General features: G+C 44.1%; 1 protein-coding gene across 1 annotated transcript in view; it reads right to left on the bottom strand.

The window, feature by feature from the left end:
* Nucleotides 1-4,145: 4,145 nt before the first annotated feature.
* PRKAR2A (protein kinase cAMP-dependent type II regulatory subunit alpha) overlaps nucleotides 4,146-17,119 on the bottom strand; it is a 114,420-nt gene continuing 101,446 nt past the window's right edge. Inside the window, exons 9-11 of the mRNA XM_058727019.1 lie at nucleotides 11,929-11,994; nucleotides 8,761-8,902; nucleotides 4,146-8,054 (exon numbers count right to left, since the gene is read on the bottom strand). Of these exons, the coding sequence (XP_058583002.1) occupies nucleotides 7,921-8,054; nucleotides 8,761-8,902; nucleotides 11,929-11,994 (342 nt within the window). The 3' untranslated portion in view covers nucleotides 4,146-7,920. The remainder of the gene's footprint in view (nucleotides 8,055-8,760; nucleotides 8,903-11,928; nucleotides 11,995-17,119) is intronic.

Raw genomic sequence — 17,119 nt, 5'->3', positions numbered from 1 at the left:
ATCCCAGTTGGGGACCACTTTGTTCTTCCCACACAGCCCTGGCCTGGGATTGAGGAAGGGAGGGCTCCTCTCTGCTGGGGCCAGGGCCAGGGCCAGGGAAAGGGTCGGGAGGGAGTGTGTGGGTAGAGCTGTTCTGGGGTCAGTTATCTATCAGAAACCCTTCCCTGCCTGTTCCTTAAATCAAGCTGGCCATTCTCCATCAACTCAACCCCCCGGGGCCCAGGGCTCCCGAGGTCCCCAGTGTCAGAGGGTTGTACAGGCAGCTCCGAGCCCAGTTCAGAACATGATGTTCCCACCAGGGCAGGGGCAGGACTCAGGTCCCCCACAACCCTACCTCCTCCCCTGCATCCATAGCCCTGGGAAGTATGCCAGTTGGGGAGGGGCTGGCTGCAAATCACTCCCGATTTTGTTGTTGTTGTTATGGAACAAAAGGCAGGAAAATTACCAAGAAAAGGCTCCCACAGGACCAAGATGGAGGCGGCTCCTAGCACATTGTCCTGGACACACACCTCGTCCTCACCATGTCCAGGCTGCGAAGAGCCACAAAGGACACTGGAAATTCCCATTGTGCTGGAAGGCCGCCTGGTCTCAGCGAGCCCTACTCTGGCACTCTTAATGTACCTTTGCCTTCACTTTGTAAACCTGGCCCATGACCAGTTCCCAGGTGCAAGGCTAGCCCTCCTGGGATATAAAACTAGCTTTATCCATTTTTCAGGTATGAGAATAACTCGCATATGTTTTCAGTTGTGAGGCCAGTTCTCTGTCAGGGGGTGAGCCTGCTTTTTGCTGTGAGCCAGAGATGCCCAGCTTAAAGTGATCACAAGGGAGAGACCATACCAGCCACTGAACCCCAGCCCCCTACTGTGGTTGGGCCTAGGCCCAGCACAGGCAGGTGAGGGGCCGGACTGGAATTCCACTGGGCCAAGGCATGTAGGCAAAGCCAAGGGCAGTGGAGTGGATGCCCTCCAACAGCCTGCTTCCTTCTTTACAGAAGAGGAAGCCAAGGTGCTGGAGGGTCTCCAACTCCTCATCTGACCAGCCTTAGCCTGGAGCTGCCAGTCCAGTGGAGCCATCTTGAGTTCTGAAGGGTCAGTGCCCTGAGTTGGGGGGCTGGGGGTCATGTGCTTTCTGTCTCCCAGCTCTGTCCTGGTTAGGAGAGCACTCTGGCTTCCAGAGCTGGAAGCTTCAACAGCCCCTCATCTGGGGTCATATGAGTCTGTATGTGGCCTCATTTTGCATCGTGGGCATGGGGCTGTGGACCAGCTCTGGGACAGGACGCCAGGAGTCCAACGTGGCTCATGTGCGATTCCATCTTGCTTGGGATTGATGCACATCTGCCCCAAAGGCCTCTGCCCTGATTGTCCTACAGATCCGAGCCTCGGCATCAGGTCCCCCACTCCTCCAGCTGCCCAGGCTGGGCTCATGGCAGGCATGGGAGAGTGTGCTGCAGATGTCCCCTCGAGCTTAGGCCTTTCACTTTCAAAATGAAAATGTCCAGGCTAGCTATGCTTGGATGTTATGCTGGAAAGTGCTGGTTTGCTTGTCTGGTGGGTCTAGACTTAAGCTTTTCCTTTTTACCAGTTTGCCAGAAAAATAACCAACTGCAAATCCCTGCTTCCTCATTCTGGGGGCCTGAGGACCTGGCCAGAAAGGAGATTGCTGGATCTGGCTTTCCGCAGAGTACACAGTGACTTTTGACCCTTGGCTCAGTGCAATTCTGCACAGGGAGGAAGTGGTAGGGCGATGGCCAAGAAGGCCATGGAGATTTGGCTGGTACTACTTAGACCTCCTTCCCCAACAGCTGACCGGCAAATGCCTATCCTTCTGCCTATCAGGATGGACTGATTGGTGGGGTCAGGTCCTGGCTTCCCTAGTGTCTGTGGGTAGCTCCTTTGGTTTCACACTCCAGCCTGGGCAGCCTCCTGCCCTCTAGTCTACAAATGGGTTGGGCACTGCTTGACTTATGCACTTAAAGACAAGCCAGATAACTGGTTTGATAGAAGAGAAAGAAGTGCTCACAGGAGCAAGGATTCTGGTTGGGAAGAACTCAAAGAAAAAGGGGTAGAAATGTCACCCAGTAGAAACAAATTTCAGAAAAGTTTGATTTTTTAGCACATGACATTACAAAATGCAACCTAGACCAAAAGGCATCTCTGGCCAAGTTTCACCATGATGTTTAGGATGACTAGGATGACGGTGACAATTTCTGAGGAGTCCCTACCTGGAGGGAGTCTCCTTCAAATCTCAAATCTAGTCTTTCTCCTTTTACAGTGCCTCAGATGCTTATGTAACCAGAATGGTGTGATGTGGGCTAGAGCAGTGAAGGATAGTGCATGCTTGGCACTCACTTTACGAAGAGGCAATGGCAGCCCTGAAGGAGAAAAACAGCACGACCAAGGGAAGCAATAAGGTATTGGGAACACGATCATCCTTGAAATAGGAGATCCGGGCTGCTGCCTGTGAGTCTGGAAACATGGGCTCCATCATCAGTGGAAGAAAGGTCCAGAATGCCTTGGTGAATCTTACTATCATTGTTCTTGCTAATTCCTGGAGTTTAAACACAGTGTCAGGAATGTCCACAGCAGGTCACCAAAATGTGCTCAATGAATAAATAAACTGAGTTCAGACCGAATTTCTAACACTCTCATTTAGAACTTGGGTAATACTCATCTAAATTCACAAATGGTTATTATTCAGTATGTTCCTGGTCAACACCCTGCATTTTATCTGCATATCCCCCATATAACCAGGTAACAGTATCTGTGCCGTCATCTGTGACGGAGCATTTGTCTGTAGAGGAGATGGGTAAAGGAAGCGAAATTTATACTTAACATGATGCCTTATGAGACAACCACAGATTCCTTAATCACAATATAAGTAAACTGTTTTAATTCTGTTATAAAATGAATGCACTAAGATCACCGAGGATATATTCAGGTACCTTTGATGGGGCAAATTCAGAGCTTCATGTTAGAACATTCAAGAAAGCAAAGTCCTCAAGTGACATGTACTCTGAGACTGTGAACAATATGATCTTAACATTGTCCTGGCGCTTAATAACTGTTCATAGCAACACCACCACTAAAACCACAAAGGCCAAACCATTTAATTTTAAAGGCCATTTTGGCTTTGAGAGAGTTCAACTACTAGTTTCTTGAGCCCCTAGGGGATATTTTGTATGTTCACCCACTACTTGACGCTTGTGTACCACCAGGTCAAGGCAAGATCAAACTGGAACACGATTTTATCGTAGAACAGCTTCTTTTGGTCACTTGGAAAGAAACTGCAGGCACACTGAGTTATCACAGAATCATCGCTAGTTCTTGTTACAGCCACGTTACCAAGAAGGAAATGGTAGAAGTAACACTGTCAGACAGGAGTTTTCCGCTGAGCTTCATTGGTGAGTTTACCTTCCCTGCAAGGGATATACCGGATGCCCTTCCACACCATCTTCAACAACTCAAATACCATGCTGTCATAGTTAATTTCATGTGTCAAGTTGACTGGGCCATGGGGTGCCTAGATATTTGGTCAACCATTGTTCTGGGAGTTTCTGTAAGGGTGTTTTGGGATGAAATTAACATTTAAATCAGTAGATTAAGTAACACACATTGCCCTCCCCAATGTGGGTGGGCCTCATCAAATTAGTTGAAGGCCCAAATATAACACAAGGACTGACGCTCAAGTAAGAGAATTTTCCTGCCTGACTGCCTTCAAACTGGGGCATTAGCTCTTCCTGAATCTTGAGCCTGCCAGCCTCTGGAAAGGAACTACACTATCAACTCTTATGGTTCTTAACCTTTCAGATTCAGACTAGAATTTAATCATCAGCTCTCCTTGGTCTATAGTTTGCCAGCTCATCATGCAGATCATGAGACCTGCCTGCCTCCATAATTGCATGAGTCAATTCCTTATAATAAATCTCTTTACACACACACACACACACACACACACACACACACACACACACACACACACAATCCTTATTGGTTCTTATTGGAGAACCCTAATACATATTCCTAGGTCTCCTCTCTAATTTTCAAGAGCTCACATCCCAATCCCAACAATGTATCTGCCAGATGGGTACTATTATGGCCTGGAACCCTGAAATGAGAGGACAAACAACACAGGGCTGCACCAGAAAGTCAGACATGATTTGTCAGCCTTTATTAACCAAGAGCAAAGCCGAGCCCTAGAGTTTCCTTTTAAAAAAAACCCAACCTTGTTTATGGCAAACAATGATTTAATTATATGTTCAATACTACAGAGCAAGAATTGATCACTTTCTAATCACTCATTCTTCTGAGATTAAAATGTAAGTGTAAAACAGTTAAAATAAGATTGTCCCCAATGATTTAAAAACAATTCCAATTGACAGACATTTCAAACACTATGTGTAGAACTCAGGACCAAAAAAAAGACCTTAAAACATTTTACCTTTGAGGTAGCACAATAATGCTGAATTAGATTTCTTTTATTACAATGAGCTTAAGAAAACAATGAGGAATCTACCTTTTGCTCAAGGTGGGCTAAATGGTTTTCTGCAAATCCCCCATGAGGTTAGTGACAGTTTTCTTTTTTTCTTTTTCTTTTTTTTTTTTTTTACGTATAAAGATAGCCCTGCAGTGTGTAAAAGGAAACCCACAGGGGAAGGCTGCTTCCCATAAAATAGACATTAGAATCATTGAGGAACGTCAGCAGTCAAGACAGGAGGAACAAGAGGTAATTGTAGTGAAAAACCAAACAACTTGTATCTTGTCAAGAATGGTTTACAAGTACATGTCAAGAACAAAAATTTCAACATTAGCCCACTGAAAACAAAAATTAAAAGATGACGTTCATGGGTCTTTTCCCTTCTTCTCTGTGCAAAAATGTTTTCACTTTTTTGAAATGAGAGAAGATTGTTTCTACACTGCAACATGACATGGAAATTTTGTGTGCCCAGGGTGCTGCTGGGCACCAGTGGCACTTCTCACTGACTACCATTGTGAGCAGAGAATCTGGGCAATAAGAGGATGAACATGACCCCTTCCTGGCTACAGAGCCATTTCTTGCCACTTTGCTGCTGAATTCACTCATTAAACTGCTCAAAGAAAAACTGCACTCTCACTTGAGAATCTATAGCACTTATATATAAAGACTATCAACTAAGAGGATAGCCCACTTCAACCCTTTCTTCAGAGAATACAGCCAAAAGAAGACAGTGGGTGTGATAAACTGGGGCCAGAAGGAAGGATAATACTGTAGGTTGGACCTCAAGGCTCTCAGGAATATTCTTTACCATTCCAAACAATAGCTAAAATCCAGGAAAGAGGGCATGAAGCTCTAACCCATGGAAGAGAACAATGTAAAACAATTAACACAGGGATCTCTTCCTAATATGCTCCTCCCCTTGAGGCTCACCCAACAGTTCAGGGCTTGCCTGACATAATGTGGACACTAGAGCCCTCAGCTGAGCTTGTCTGCCACCTTTGAATCTCCATGCTGCAAAGAGAACTGGGACACTGTCAGACTCCTGGCACCTTGGTAATGGTTGTAGCCTGTTTCACTCACCCTGGTCCTTTTAAGGTCTTCCTCAAGCCAAACCCCCAAAGGGCCCTGTATGCAGTGATGGTTTGGACTCATGATCTATATATCAATCTGTAGTTAGAGCAGGAGGACTTAAGACTGATGGATTTTACGCTGTAAAACGGCAACCATCAGCGAGTTGGGGGTATCAAAGAGGCTTCTGTGAAGAGGAAGACTGAACTGGGATGTGCAAGGAGGCAGGCTGAAAAGGCCCATGCCTAGCAGCCTGCAGGAGTGACTCTGGCACTAAGCTCACAGCCAGCCCTAACTAAAGCTGGCATGGGGGGTACAAAGAGGGCATCTGCTCAGTATTTAAACAGTGTCCTCACATAGTTGGGGCCAGACCTCTGTGACACTCCTAAAGCTCAATGTACCTGCCACTTTTGGAATAAACAGGGGTGATTCCTGTCTGCTAAAGTGCAAGATCTGCTTTCCTAACTTACTTGATAATAAAGCAACACCCTGGAGAAGAACAACCTTGGAAAATCGTGGGAAAAACCACATGGGCTTTCCCAGTGCTAGCTGCCTGTTTTGGGGTATTAGTTACAACCTCTCACGATTCTGAGACCTGTGATGCAGGCTACCTAGGGCAGTGTGAAAAGAGTCCTTCTGCTTTCACATCACAGAACGCAAGAAAAAGGGAGAATTGACCAAAGTCGTGGTAGGTCACCCTTCCGGAAATCTCTCCACCACACTGTCCATGGCAAAAGCAGAGAGCCTGGTTTATGTGGACAATGGAAGTGACATGTGGGCTCCATCACTATCTATAACAGGAATGACTCAAGCCCCAGCATGTGATCTCTTAGGGATCTATTGAGTTACACAAATTTAAAAAATAAATCATATTGGGAAGGGCCTCTTGATTTAATATAAACTTGGCTACAACATTCAAATTATCTCTATGCAGCCTTCACACTACTCTTAGGATCTCTTGTAGTTTCTTGATTCTAAGTCATTGTGAAGGAAAAAAAATCCATTCTGAAATATATTTAATTAGGATAATTCATCAGCATTCTACCTGATAGAATTAAAAGGCTAAAAAAGTTTTAAAATAAGCTAAATTACTTTCCTCTGGGGTTAATAATTGGAACCCCAAATATCCCAACACCTTAATTAGAAAGGTTTTTACAGTAATTCTATGAAATTGTGAGTAATTCTGATTTTTAAAAACAAAGCGTTGATCTTCAGGATGAATGCCTGAGTCAGCTGACAAACTGATACACGCGAATAGGTCTAATAAGAATTCCCTAAACACAGAAATAATTTTTTTTTATTTCAAAAAAAAAAATAGCTGCTTCTTCTTTAAAGAGTTTAAAATTGATAGTTCAACAGCAAAGCTATGTGATAACACCGGAGTAGAAGGAAAGGGCTCTCTTTGTAGTAGTACAACCTCTTGCTGGCACACCGCCATTAGCTGGTAGGGACAACTGGGAACAAGATGGCAGGAGTCGCCCAGGGAAGTATTTGGGTCAGATAAAGTGATGGCACGTCCAGACCCTGGCTCCTTAGAAATGCATAGTGATTCACTCATGCAAACTGCACAGAGATAAATAAAACAAAACAAAACCTACTAAAACAGAACAAAACACCCCAACCCAGAAAACCTTCCCTGGCTCTCTGCTACGTGAAGAATGTGCTGAACCCAAATTTTCTGCTCTAACACAGGTCCTCATGACCAATCGGTGTGCCCTGGCGCACTGACCTGCTGGGCCCTGGGCAGGGCCCTTTCCTAAACAGCACTGTGAGTTTGGAGACAGCTGTCACGGGTATAGCTGTCAGCAGACAGTACAATGGCACAGGACCACAGACCTCGGTCCTACCAGCTGCCATTTTCTACTGTAAAACCAAAGGCTACAATTGTGAACAAACGTGTGGACTTTCTCAAAGGACAAAGGAGAAGATCGAGGGCTACAACATTTCCTCCCTTGAGAAAGGTCGGGGGTGGGTGTCTACAGTTATACACAGGTTTGTGCAGACCTGTGGTGACTTCCAACAGCAACAGTAGCAGCCAGAGAGGAAAGGAAGATGATTACACTTTGGACTTTGTATCAGGCACTTAAATTGTTGGAGAGACATGCCGTTTTGAACCAAAGATGTGACAACTGGGTTGGAATAATCATTACAAGTGGTCTAATAATGGGCTTTCAGAAGCAAAGTGGAGGAGGTATGGGTCGAACCTCTGCCCATCTTTTAGTGCTGACTTTCAAGTTTTCTAAATGCCCACGGCCATAGCAATGACAGTGGCGGTGGCAACAGCAGGAACAGTTCTGTTGTGTCTGTCTTCCATGTGTGTTCTGTGGCTGACCAGAAGGTTTTGGTGTCACACTGAGAAGGCTCTGTGGTGTGGCACACCTACTGCCCGGGATCGATCAAATCCATGCTGGAGCCAAACATCTTCACCAGTTGTTCTTCGTAGTGTGAGATGTTTCTCTTCATGATGTCCATACACGGCCCCAGAAGCCTCTCAAATGCTTGCACATCCATAACTGCATTGTTAAAAAGAGGTGCACGAGAGAATGAATTCTCTACATCATTAATTCAAAGTCATTTCCCACATGCAAACTTTTTCTTTTTTCTTTTTAATTTAAAAAAAAATTTTTTTTTAATTTTTTTTTTAACGTTTATTTATTTTTGAGACAGAGAGAGACAGAGCATGAACGGGGAGGGGCAGAGAGAGAGGGAGACACAGAATCGGAAACAGGCTCCAGGCTCTGAGCCATCAGCCCAGAGCCTGACGCGGGGCTCAAACTCACGGACCGCGAGATCGTGACCTGAGCCGAAGTCGGATGCTTAACCGACTGAGCCACCCAGGCGCCCCGCAAACTTTTTCTTAAGTATACCCATTCACGTTACAGGGGATAAGACTGTGGGATCCTGGGCACTTGGAAAAAGGAGGGATGTTTCTACGTGAGTACAGCCTGACTGTGTCATCTCGGTTTGTGACTTTGCAGAACCTGGCAGCACCTTTCTCTTGATCCCTACAGAATCCTGGACACCTGCCTCCATTTCTGCTCTTTTCACAGGCTATACTGCTGTATTGCTAAAGGATATATACCCATTTCTAGTTGGTCCCACAAGCTGTTCATGCCTGGATGTGTGAGAGAACTGGTGGAGTCAAGGCTTGCTGCTGGGAAAAAAATACTGCATGTTAGAAAAAAAAAGTATCATGCGTAAAGAATTTATTTTTCTTACCTAAGCATTTGACGTCTCCCACTGCATAAGCTGAAGCAGCTCTGGGTTTGTTGGTGACCAGTGCAAGCTCTCCAAAGTACTGCCCCTTATGGCAACGGGCAATCTCGACCTCCTGGTTCCCACCATCCTTGTTTGCTTTAGTCTAGGGCAGGTGGAAAACATGACCTAGACTGATTCCAGAATCACAGCTGGACATGTCCAGTCACACACACTTGCAGTTCCATCTCAGTACACTTAACACAATTATTTAGACATTCACTCTGCAGAGACCATGTAAACTGCATGGGCTAATTACTGCACCATGTAAACTGCATGGGCTAATTAGTCTCTGGTTTAATTAGAGGAGCTGGCTTTTACCTCGGGCTTCATCCAATTCCTAACAACCTTTCAGAGGTAATGGATAAATATCAAGAGGTAAAGAGCAGACCATTTTCTTTGGAAGATTTTTATATATATATATAAAATTATATATATATATAATATATAATATTAATATATACTACACGATTATATAACATCAGTATATTATATATTAACATAAATATATTTATTATGTATTTTTATTTATTATACATACATATATGTATATGAATGCTCTCTTTTTGGTAGATGCTGACTTCTGAGGCACAGGGGAAAAGACAGGTCATTTGCAAATTCCTTCTAAATGATGTCAATGTTTCTCTTAGGTAAAGTCACAATCCTAGGCTACTTCTTGATTTGAGATCATGTCTTTCTTGGCCAATACTTCACAGTGACAAATTTTCTTTTTAGGTACTGTCTGCATCTTAAGTTAGTGGTTCCCAAGGCACCTGGGTGGCTCAGTCAGTTAAGTGTCCAGCTCTTGATTTCAGCTCAGGTCATGATCTCATGCTTCGGTTCCTGAGTTCACGCCCCAAGTTGAGGTTCATGTACAGCCTGGCACTGGACTCAGCACTAACAAGCCTGCCTGGGATTCTCTCTCTCCTCTCTCTCTCTGCTCCTCCCTCATGCACACATGCACACTCTCTTTCTCAAAAACAAACTTAAAAATAGTTTAGGGGTGCCTAGGTGGCTCAGTCGGGTGAGCATCTGACTTTGGCTCAGGTCATAATCTCATGGTTCGTGGGTTCGAGCCCCGTGTTGGGCTCTGTGCTGAGCGCTCAGAGCCTGGAGCCTGCTTCGGATTCTGTGCCCCCCTCGCTCTCTGCCCCTCCCCCGCTCATGCTCTGTCTCTCTCAAAAGTGAATAAAGATGAAGAAAAATTAAAAAAAAAATAGTTTAAAGACTTGGATGTAAATTTAAAAAAAATAAATTAAAAAAAAAAAAGTTTAAGTTAGTGGTTTCCCCCCCTACCACCACACATTTTTTTAGAAGAGCTGAGTAACTAAAAACAATTTTTTATAATGTTCAACCTGGAAATTTAGTGGTTTAACTTTGTATTAAGAAATCGAGCAGGTTGTAATTTATGCTTATCAAATTACTGAAAATAATGTACTATATTATATTTAATATCTAGAGGTTTTTTGTTTGGTTTTGCTTTTTTTTTTTTTTTTTTTTACAAATCCATTTGCCAAGCTAAGCAATAATTTGTTTAAGTAAAAAGATTATTTAGAGTTTATTTATAAGAATTAGTCTCGGGGCGCCTGGGTGGCTCAGTCGGTTAAGCGTCCGACTTCAGCTCAGGTCACGATCTCGCGGTCCGTGAGTTTGAGCCCCGCGTCGGGCTCTGGGCTGATGGCTCAGAGCCTGGAGCCTGCTTCCGATTCTGTGTCTCCCTCTCTCTCTGCCCCCTCCCCCCCCCCCCCCCCCCCGTTCATGCTCTGTCTCTCTCTGTCTCAAAAATAAATAAAACGTTAAAAAAAAAATTTTTTTTTTATAAATAAATAAATAAAAAAGAATTAGTCTCAATCTTTAAGAGCTACTTTAAGTTATAGGCAAATAACCCTCCTTGCACACTACTGCCCTGACCTGTTTGCTCTGCAGTTGATCTGCTCCATTGGAGCCAACACTCCACTTCCAATTTCTGTAGCATTCTCTGGGGCTGCAGACACTTATGTGCCCACCTAGTCCCTTCTCCAGAGTAGCATTTACCACATGGTCATGTGAACACCAGCCCCCTGAGGGTTTTGTTACAATGCAGATTCTGATTCAGTAGGTCTGGGGCAGAGTCTAAGATTGCATTCCTGACAAGCTCTCCCAACCCCCAGGGCCACAGTGCTGCTGGTCCCACACACCCAACACCACTAGGCTGTGATCAGGAGGTGTCAATGAGTATTTGAGAAATATGCAAACATGTATCACTAGTCCAAAAACAATAAGTAAAAGAACATAGATGTTTCAACCTATTGTTTCATGTGAAACAGCAGATCCATTTTTAATCACAAATCAAGCCACCTTACAGGGAGTAATCATATTTATCGTTCTCTATATAACCTTTACTAAAGATATTCTATAAGAGACTTCATATTAGGTCAGTATTATATTTAACTATTTTAACAAATTCTATATTCTTTTAAAAAATGTTTATTTTTTATGAGAGAAAGAGTGTAAGCTGAGGAGGGGCAGCGAGAGAGAGAATCCCAAGCAGGCTTGGTGCTGAGAGCCTGACGCGTGGCTTGATCTCACAAACTGTGAGATCATGACCTGAGCCAAAATCAAGAGTTGGATATTTAACCAACTGAACCACACCCAGGTGCCCCTAAATATTCTATATTCTTAAAAAAAAATTTGAACAGAGAAATCTGGTGAGGACGGATTTATGATAAGGATTACTCCTCCTATCTATTGGTCATTTTAGGTCTTCCTATCCATGAAATGGTATGATAACAATGGTCCTACAGACCTCCCCTTCCAGTGCTCTAGAAAGGAAGTTTTTTTCATATTCAACACCCACATGTATGTCTTTATCATGTATTCCCCCCACTTTCTACTAGGGGTATTTATCTTTTTCTTATGGATTTGTAGCCATTATTTCTCATATTATTAATTATGTAACAGACTCAAAGGCAATAGGAACAAAGAGAAATATACTAAATCCCTATCACTGGAGGGACTTAAACATGGGTCTTTGCCAGTCACATGCCTCATATAACAATGACACTAGATACTAGACACACTTCCCATTTACAGCAAACAGCTACTTTCTGTGCATGCGCCTGGCATAACTTGCCTCATCACACACAGACTCACCTTGCTTCTGATCAGGATGCTCACCTCGCCGGACTCTATAATATAGAAGCTATCAGCCTTTTCACCCTGGAAAGGGAGAGGAGGTCATCAGAGCTATATATTGGCACAGGACACAGAAATAGATAATTTTCTCATTGCTCAAACTCCAATTTGTATTTATTTTCCAACTCTACAAAGTAATCAGTGCCTAACAAATTCAGAACAAAATGAGAGGATCCTGGTCACCAGGGACTTCAGTCCAACTGTGACTGACACATCTCTCACTTCCTAACATGGAATATTCACATTTCTCTCCACAAATACGCCCAGGCTGCCAACTGCGCACAGCATCACTATCTTTGCTGCTCATGTTAGTCTGCTATTGAAACCTGTGACTGGGACCAGTCGCCAAGGCTGCCACAGACAATATCAAGGTGACTCCTGGCTACCTCTGGGCATGGGGCTCAAGGATAATGCAGCCCTCCAGAGGACAGTGTGGATCTGAAGAAAGCCCTGCCTTGGGGAGGGAGGTACTGTCATGTGGGTTGATGTCAACCTTATAAGCCTCAGGCTTTTCTTTCACTTGTTTGGATTTTAAACCACTTGGCTGAACCAGTCATTCAGGTAATTCAACAAGTAATTAAGTACTTACTATGTGCCAAGGCACTGTTCTAGGCATGTGAGACATATCAGTGGGCAAAACAAATATCCCTACCCTTGTGGAAATTACAGTCTAATATGGTAAACAAACTGTAAACAATCAACATAATGAATCAGCAAATTATACTGTTGTGTTGGAAGGCAATTAAGTACTACAGGGAGGGAGCAATGTGGGATCTGGAGTGCTAGGGAAGGAGATGGCTAAGTATACAGCAGAGTTTCATCTGAGGGTGAGATCTGAGCAAAGGCTGGAATGAGGGGAGAGAGGCAAGCAGACACTGAGAAGAGGATTGCAGGCCAACTTCAGTATCTGACCCCTTCCTCTTAACGTTTGGGGCAACAACCATCTACACTGGATAATTCAATACTAGTCCTGTGTTCTCATTCCATGTGGGTCTTATGTCTTCAGTAGACTCTATACTTCTGAATTTTCCTAAGACTTAAGTGTTGTTGGCCACTGCACAGATCTCCAAGTGGACATCTTACAGCTGAGGCTGCCATTCTTGAGTAGTTAATCTAGTCCCAGTTCATTAGATAATAATCATTGCTTTATGTGAGTAAAAAGCACAGTTTTAAAAAGGGCTGTCTGTGGGTTTCTGTGCTGCCATGTTGGGTAGGTACCCTGTACCCAGCAGAGCTAAATCAACATGAAGTTCTAGTGTTACCCAAATAGCTCCCTGAGAGTTGATGAAGGAAACTAAGGGGAAGCCAGAGGTTGGGTCACCAGGAGGTTGCTTCTAGGTCCAAGAAGGGAGTTTCACAAAGGAAGATGGGATTATCAGTGTTCAGTGCTGTTGGAGGTCAAGATAAAGATTCAAATGTGTGCGGGGCGCCTGGGTGGCTCAGTCAGTTAAGCGTCCCTGATCTCGCGGTCCTTGAGTTCGAGCCCCGCGTCGGGCTCTGTGCTGACAGCTCAGAGCCTGGAGCCTGTTTCAGATTCTGTGTCTCCCTCTCTCTGACCCTCCCCCGTTCATGCTCTGTCTCTCTCTGTCTCAAAAATAAATAAAGGTTAAAAAAAAATTGAAAAGAAAAGATTCAAGTGTGCAAAAACATTCTGGTGACCAAGAAGAGGGTGGTGAGTGGTAGGGATGAGCCACAAAAGTGACAGGTGGTGAAGGGTGGTACCTGAGCTCTTTTTGTTTAGATAGATGTGTAACAGCCATAATTTACAGTGCTAATTTTTCAAGGCTTCAGCCTGATGAATTTTTACACATTTATGCACCTGTGTGACCACCTCCTGGTCAAAACAGAAAACCTTTCTGGCCTCCAAAAGGGTCCTTATCGAGTCAAAACTACCATTGCTCCGACTATTAGGTGACCGTATCTGACTTCTCTCCTTGCAGTTTTCCTTAATTCCTGTTAAGGAAAGTAAGGCTGTTCCTGAACTTCATATAAATGGAATCCTACATGGCCTATCATGTCTGGCTTCCTCTGGTCCACACTGTGAGACCACACTTCTAATATGCCTGGCTGTGAAAGGGATGAGAAGCTGGTAGCTGGAGCGAAAACAGTGAGTGGAGGAAAGTGAGTGTATTCTGAAGAAAGACTCAGGCATGTCTACAGGGTGTGAAGAATGAGCCTGATGAACAGGGGAGCTCAAATAAAAGAGAATCTGCTAACAATGCTGTGCTCTGCTAACAGAGCTCACTCCCAGCAGGCACTCTGGTGAGTACCACATGTGCACTGACTGCTTCATGCAATTGCCCAAGAAGTCAATACAATTGGTACTATTACTACCCCATTTTACAGATGAGTTTCCTCAGAAGCTCAGAAGATAAATAACTGTCATAGGAGGTAGAGGAATAGCTGGTGGATTCAAGGTTGAGAGGAAATGGGAAGAAATATTATCCAGACCACGAGGAACAATGAGGCTTGCCTAGGTAAAAGCTCTTCTCTTTCTCTGGACTAGAGGAAGGACCATCTCTGATCCTCTTTTTTTAATGTTTTTTTTTTTTTTTAATGTTTATTATTTTTGAGAGACAGAGGGAGAGCAAGCAGGGGAGGGGCAGAGAGAGGGAGACACAGAATCTGAAGCAGGCTCCAGGCTCTGAGTTGTCAGTACAGAGCCCAAAGCGGGGCTCGAACCCACGAACCATGAGAACATGACCCGAGCCGAAGTCGGATGCTTAACCAACTGAGCCACCAAGGCGCCCCTGAGCCTTTTAATTTTACTAATTTGCTAATACATCACTTGAAAGGATTATCATAGTTCACAAACAATTTAAGAAGAAAAAATTAAGGGGCGCCTGGGTGGCTTGGTCGGTTATGCGTCCGACTTCAGCCCAGGTCATGATCTCACAGTCCGTGAGTTCAAGCCCTGCGTTGGGCTCTGTGCTGACAGCTCAGAGCCTGGAGCCTGTTTCAGATTCTGTGTCTCCCTCTCTCTCTGCCCCTCCCCTGTTCATGCTCTGTCTCTCTCTGTCTCAAAAATAAATAAACGTTAAAAAAAATTTTTAAAAAAAGAAGAAAAAATTAAAAATGAAGCCATGAATAATGATACGATCCACTGAAAATGGTCTATTTTTGAGGCATCTGAGGGGTACTGTTTGCATTTCCAGCCTCATGAAACAGCCTGGTTAGGCTGAGACAGAGATGGGCCAGGAGAGATATTTCCTGCCTCCCTCTGGTCCAGTGATAGATAGTGCATGCAAGCTGGCTGTTCAGACTTTGCAGGATGCCTCTCAGTTTTTAGGGGAGACAGAGCAGAATGAGATGACTACCCCAGTAGCAAAAAACAGGAGCTCAATGGAAGAATGTCCCTGCTTTTCAAATTGTTGTCTGCTAATAGCATCTGAGTATACATCTCACAGAAAGAACATTCCATTCTATATTTAGGAGTAAAGAAGCCAGACTATATTTTACATTTTTTAAAAAGTTTATTTATTTATTTTGAGAGAGGGGGGGACCACAAGAGAGACAGGGAGAGAGACATAATCCCAAGCAGGGTCCTCACTGTCAGCACAGAGGCCAATGTGGGGCTCAAACTCATGAACTGCAAGATCATGACTTGAGCCAAAGTCGGACACTTAACTGACTGAGCCATCCAGGTACCGCTATTTTACATTTTTATAATTTTTTTATTAAAACATTTTCTTCTTAACGTTCATTTATTTTTGAGACACACACACACACACACACACACACACACACACACACACACACAGTGCGACGGGGGAGGGGCAGAGAAAGAGAGGAAGACACAGAATCTGAAACAGCCTTTGGATTCTGAGCTGTCAGCAGAGAGCCTAATGTGGGACTCGAACTCGAAAATGGCGAGATCATGACCTGAGACGAAGTCAGACGCTCAACCAACTGAGCCACCCAGGTGCCCTCCTGTTTTATATTTTTTGTGAACATATCAGGTGTTTCAATAAACAGCTTCTGAATGTCTATGCGGCAGGCACTATGTTACCAACCATATGCTAAAATTCACTGGGCTTTATATTAAATAAATGTCTTTTTTTCACAAATGATGATATAGGATCCATATCCCATCCTAAGAATGACCGAAACTCTAATTCAGGACATGGTATGGTACTTCCTTTTTTTTTTTTTTTTTTTTTTGTTTAATGTTTATTTATTTTTGAGAGAGAGAGAGAGTGAGCACAAGCTGGGAAATGGCAGAGAGAGAGGGAGACACAGGATCCAAAGCAGGCTCCAGGCTCTGAGCTGTCAGCATAGAGCCCAATGCAGGGCTCTAATCCACGAACCTCCAGATCATGACCTGAGCCGAAGTCAGACGCTTAACCGACTGAGCCACCCAGGCACCCCAACAAAATGGTACTTCAGTGCTGAATACATGAAACATACTTTTTTTTTAAAATTTTTTTTTTAACACTTATTTTTATTTTTGAGACAGAGAGAGACAGAGCATGAACATGGGAGGGGCAGAGAGAGAGAGGGAGACACAGAATCTGAAACAGGCTCCAGGCTCTGAGCTGTCAGCACAAGCCTGACGCGGGGCTCGAACTCACGGACCGCGAGATCATGACCTGAGCCGAAGTCGGCTGCTCAACCGACTGAGCCACCCAGGCACCCGAAACATACTTTTTATAAAGTACAAACCAACTTCTGTCCATATCATCCAGAGAACAGGTAAAACATTCCATCAATTAGGATAAATGAGCAAATTATGAAAACACTACAAAGTATATAAGCATAACATTAAAAAAAAAAAACCCAGAGATAAAAATTTGTGTTGATGAACTTGAAAGGATGAAATAAAAGAAAACTCTGAAGTGGGCAGCTGGCCAGGGGCCTCCCTGACAGCATATGTGGTCTAGAGAACAACTAGAGACAGACAGAGATGCACACTAGCCTCCCACCAACCCCTTCAATAAGCAGTGGCTTCTGTTCTTTCCACAGTATCTGGGCCCTTGCTGGACACCTGCATTAGCAAGGCACCCATCCTCAGACATAATGACCTGTGAAGAAAGCTGGGCTGTAGGAAGAAGCTGCTGGCATGCTGGTGCTGAAGAGTCACAGCATCCAAGCACAACTGTCCAAGGGGGCTTAGGGCAGCAATCTCTAAATGCTGATGACCATCACTGAT

Source organism: Neofelis nebulosa, chromosome 4, assembly GCF_028018385.1.
Source record: "Neofelis nebulosa isolate mNeoNeb1 chromosome 4, mNeoNeb1.pri, whole genome shotgun sequence".
NCBI lineage: Eukaryota > Metazoa > Chordata > Mammalia > Carnivora > Felidae > Neofelis > Neofelis nebulosa.
Note: the sequence above shows the minus strand (reverse complement) of the source record. Positions and strands in the feature narration are given on the sequence as shown.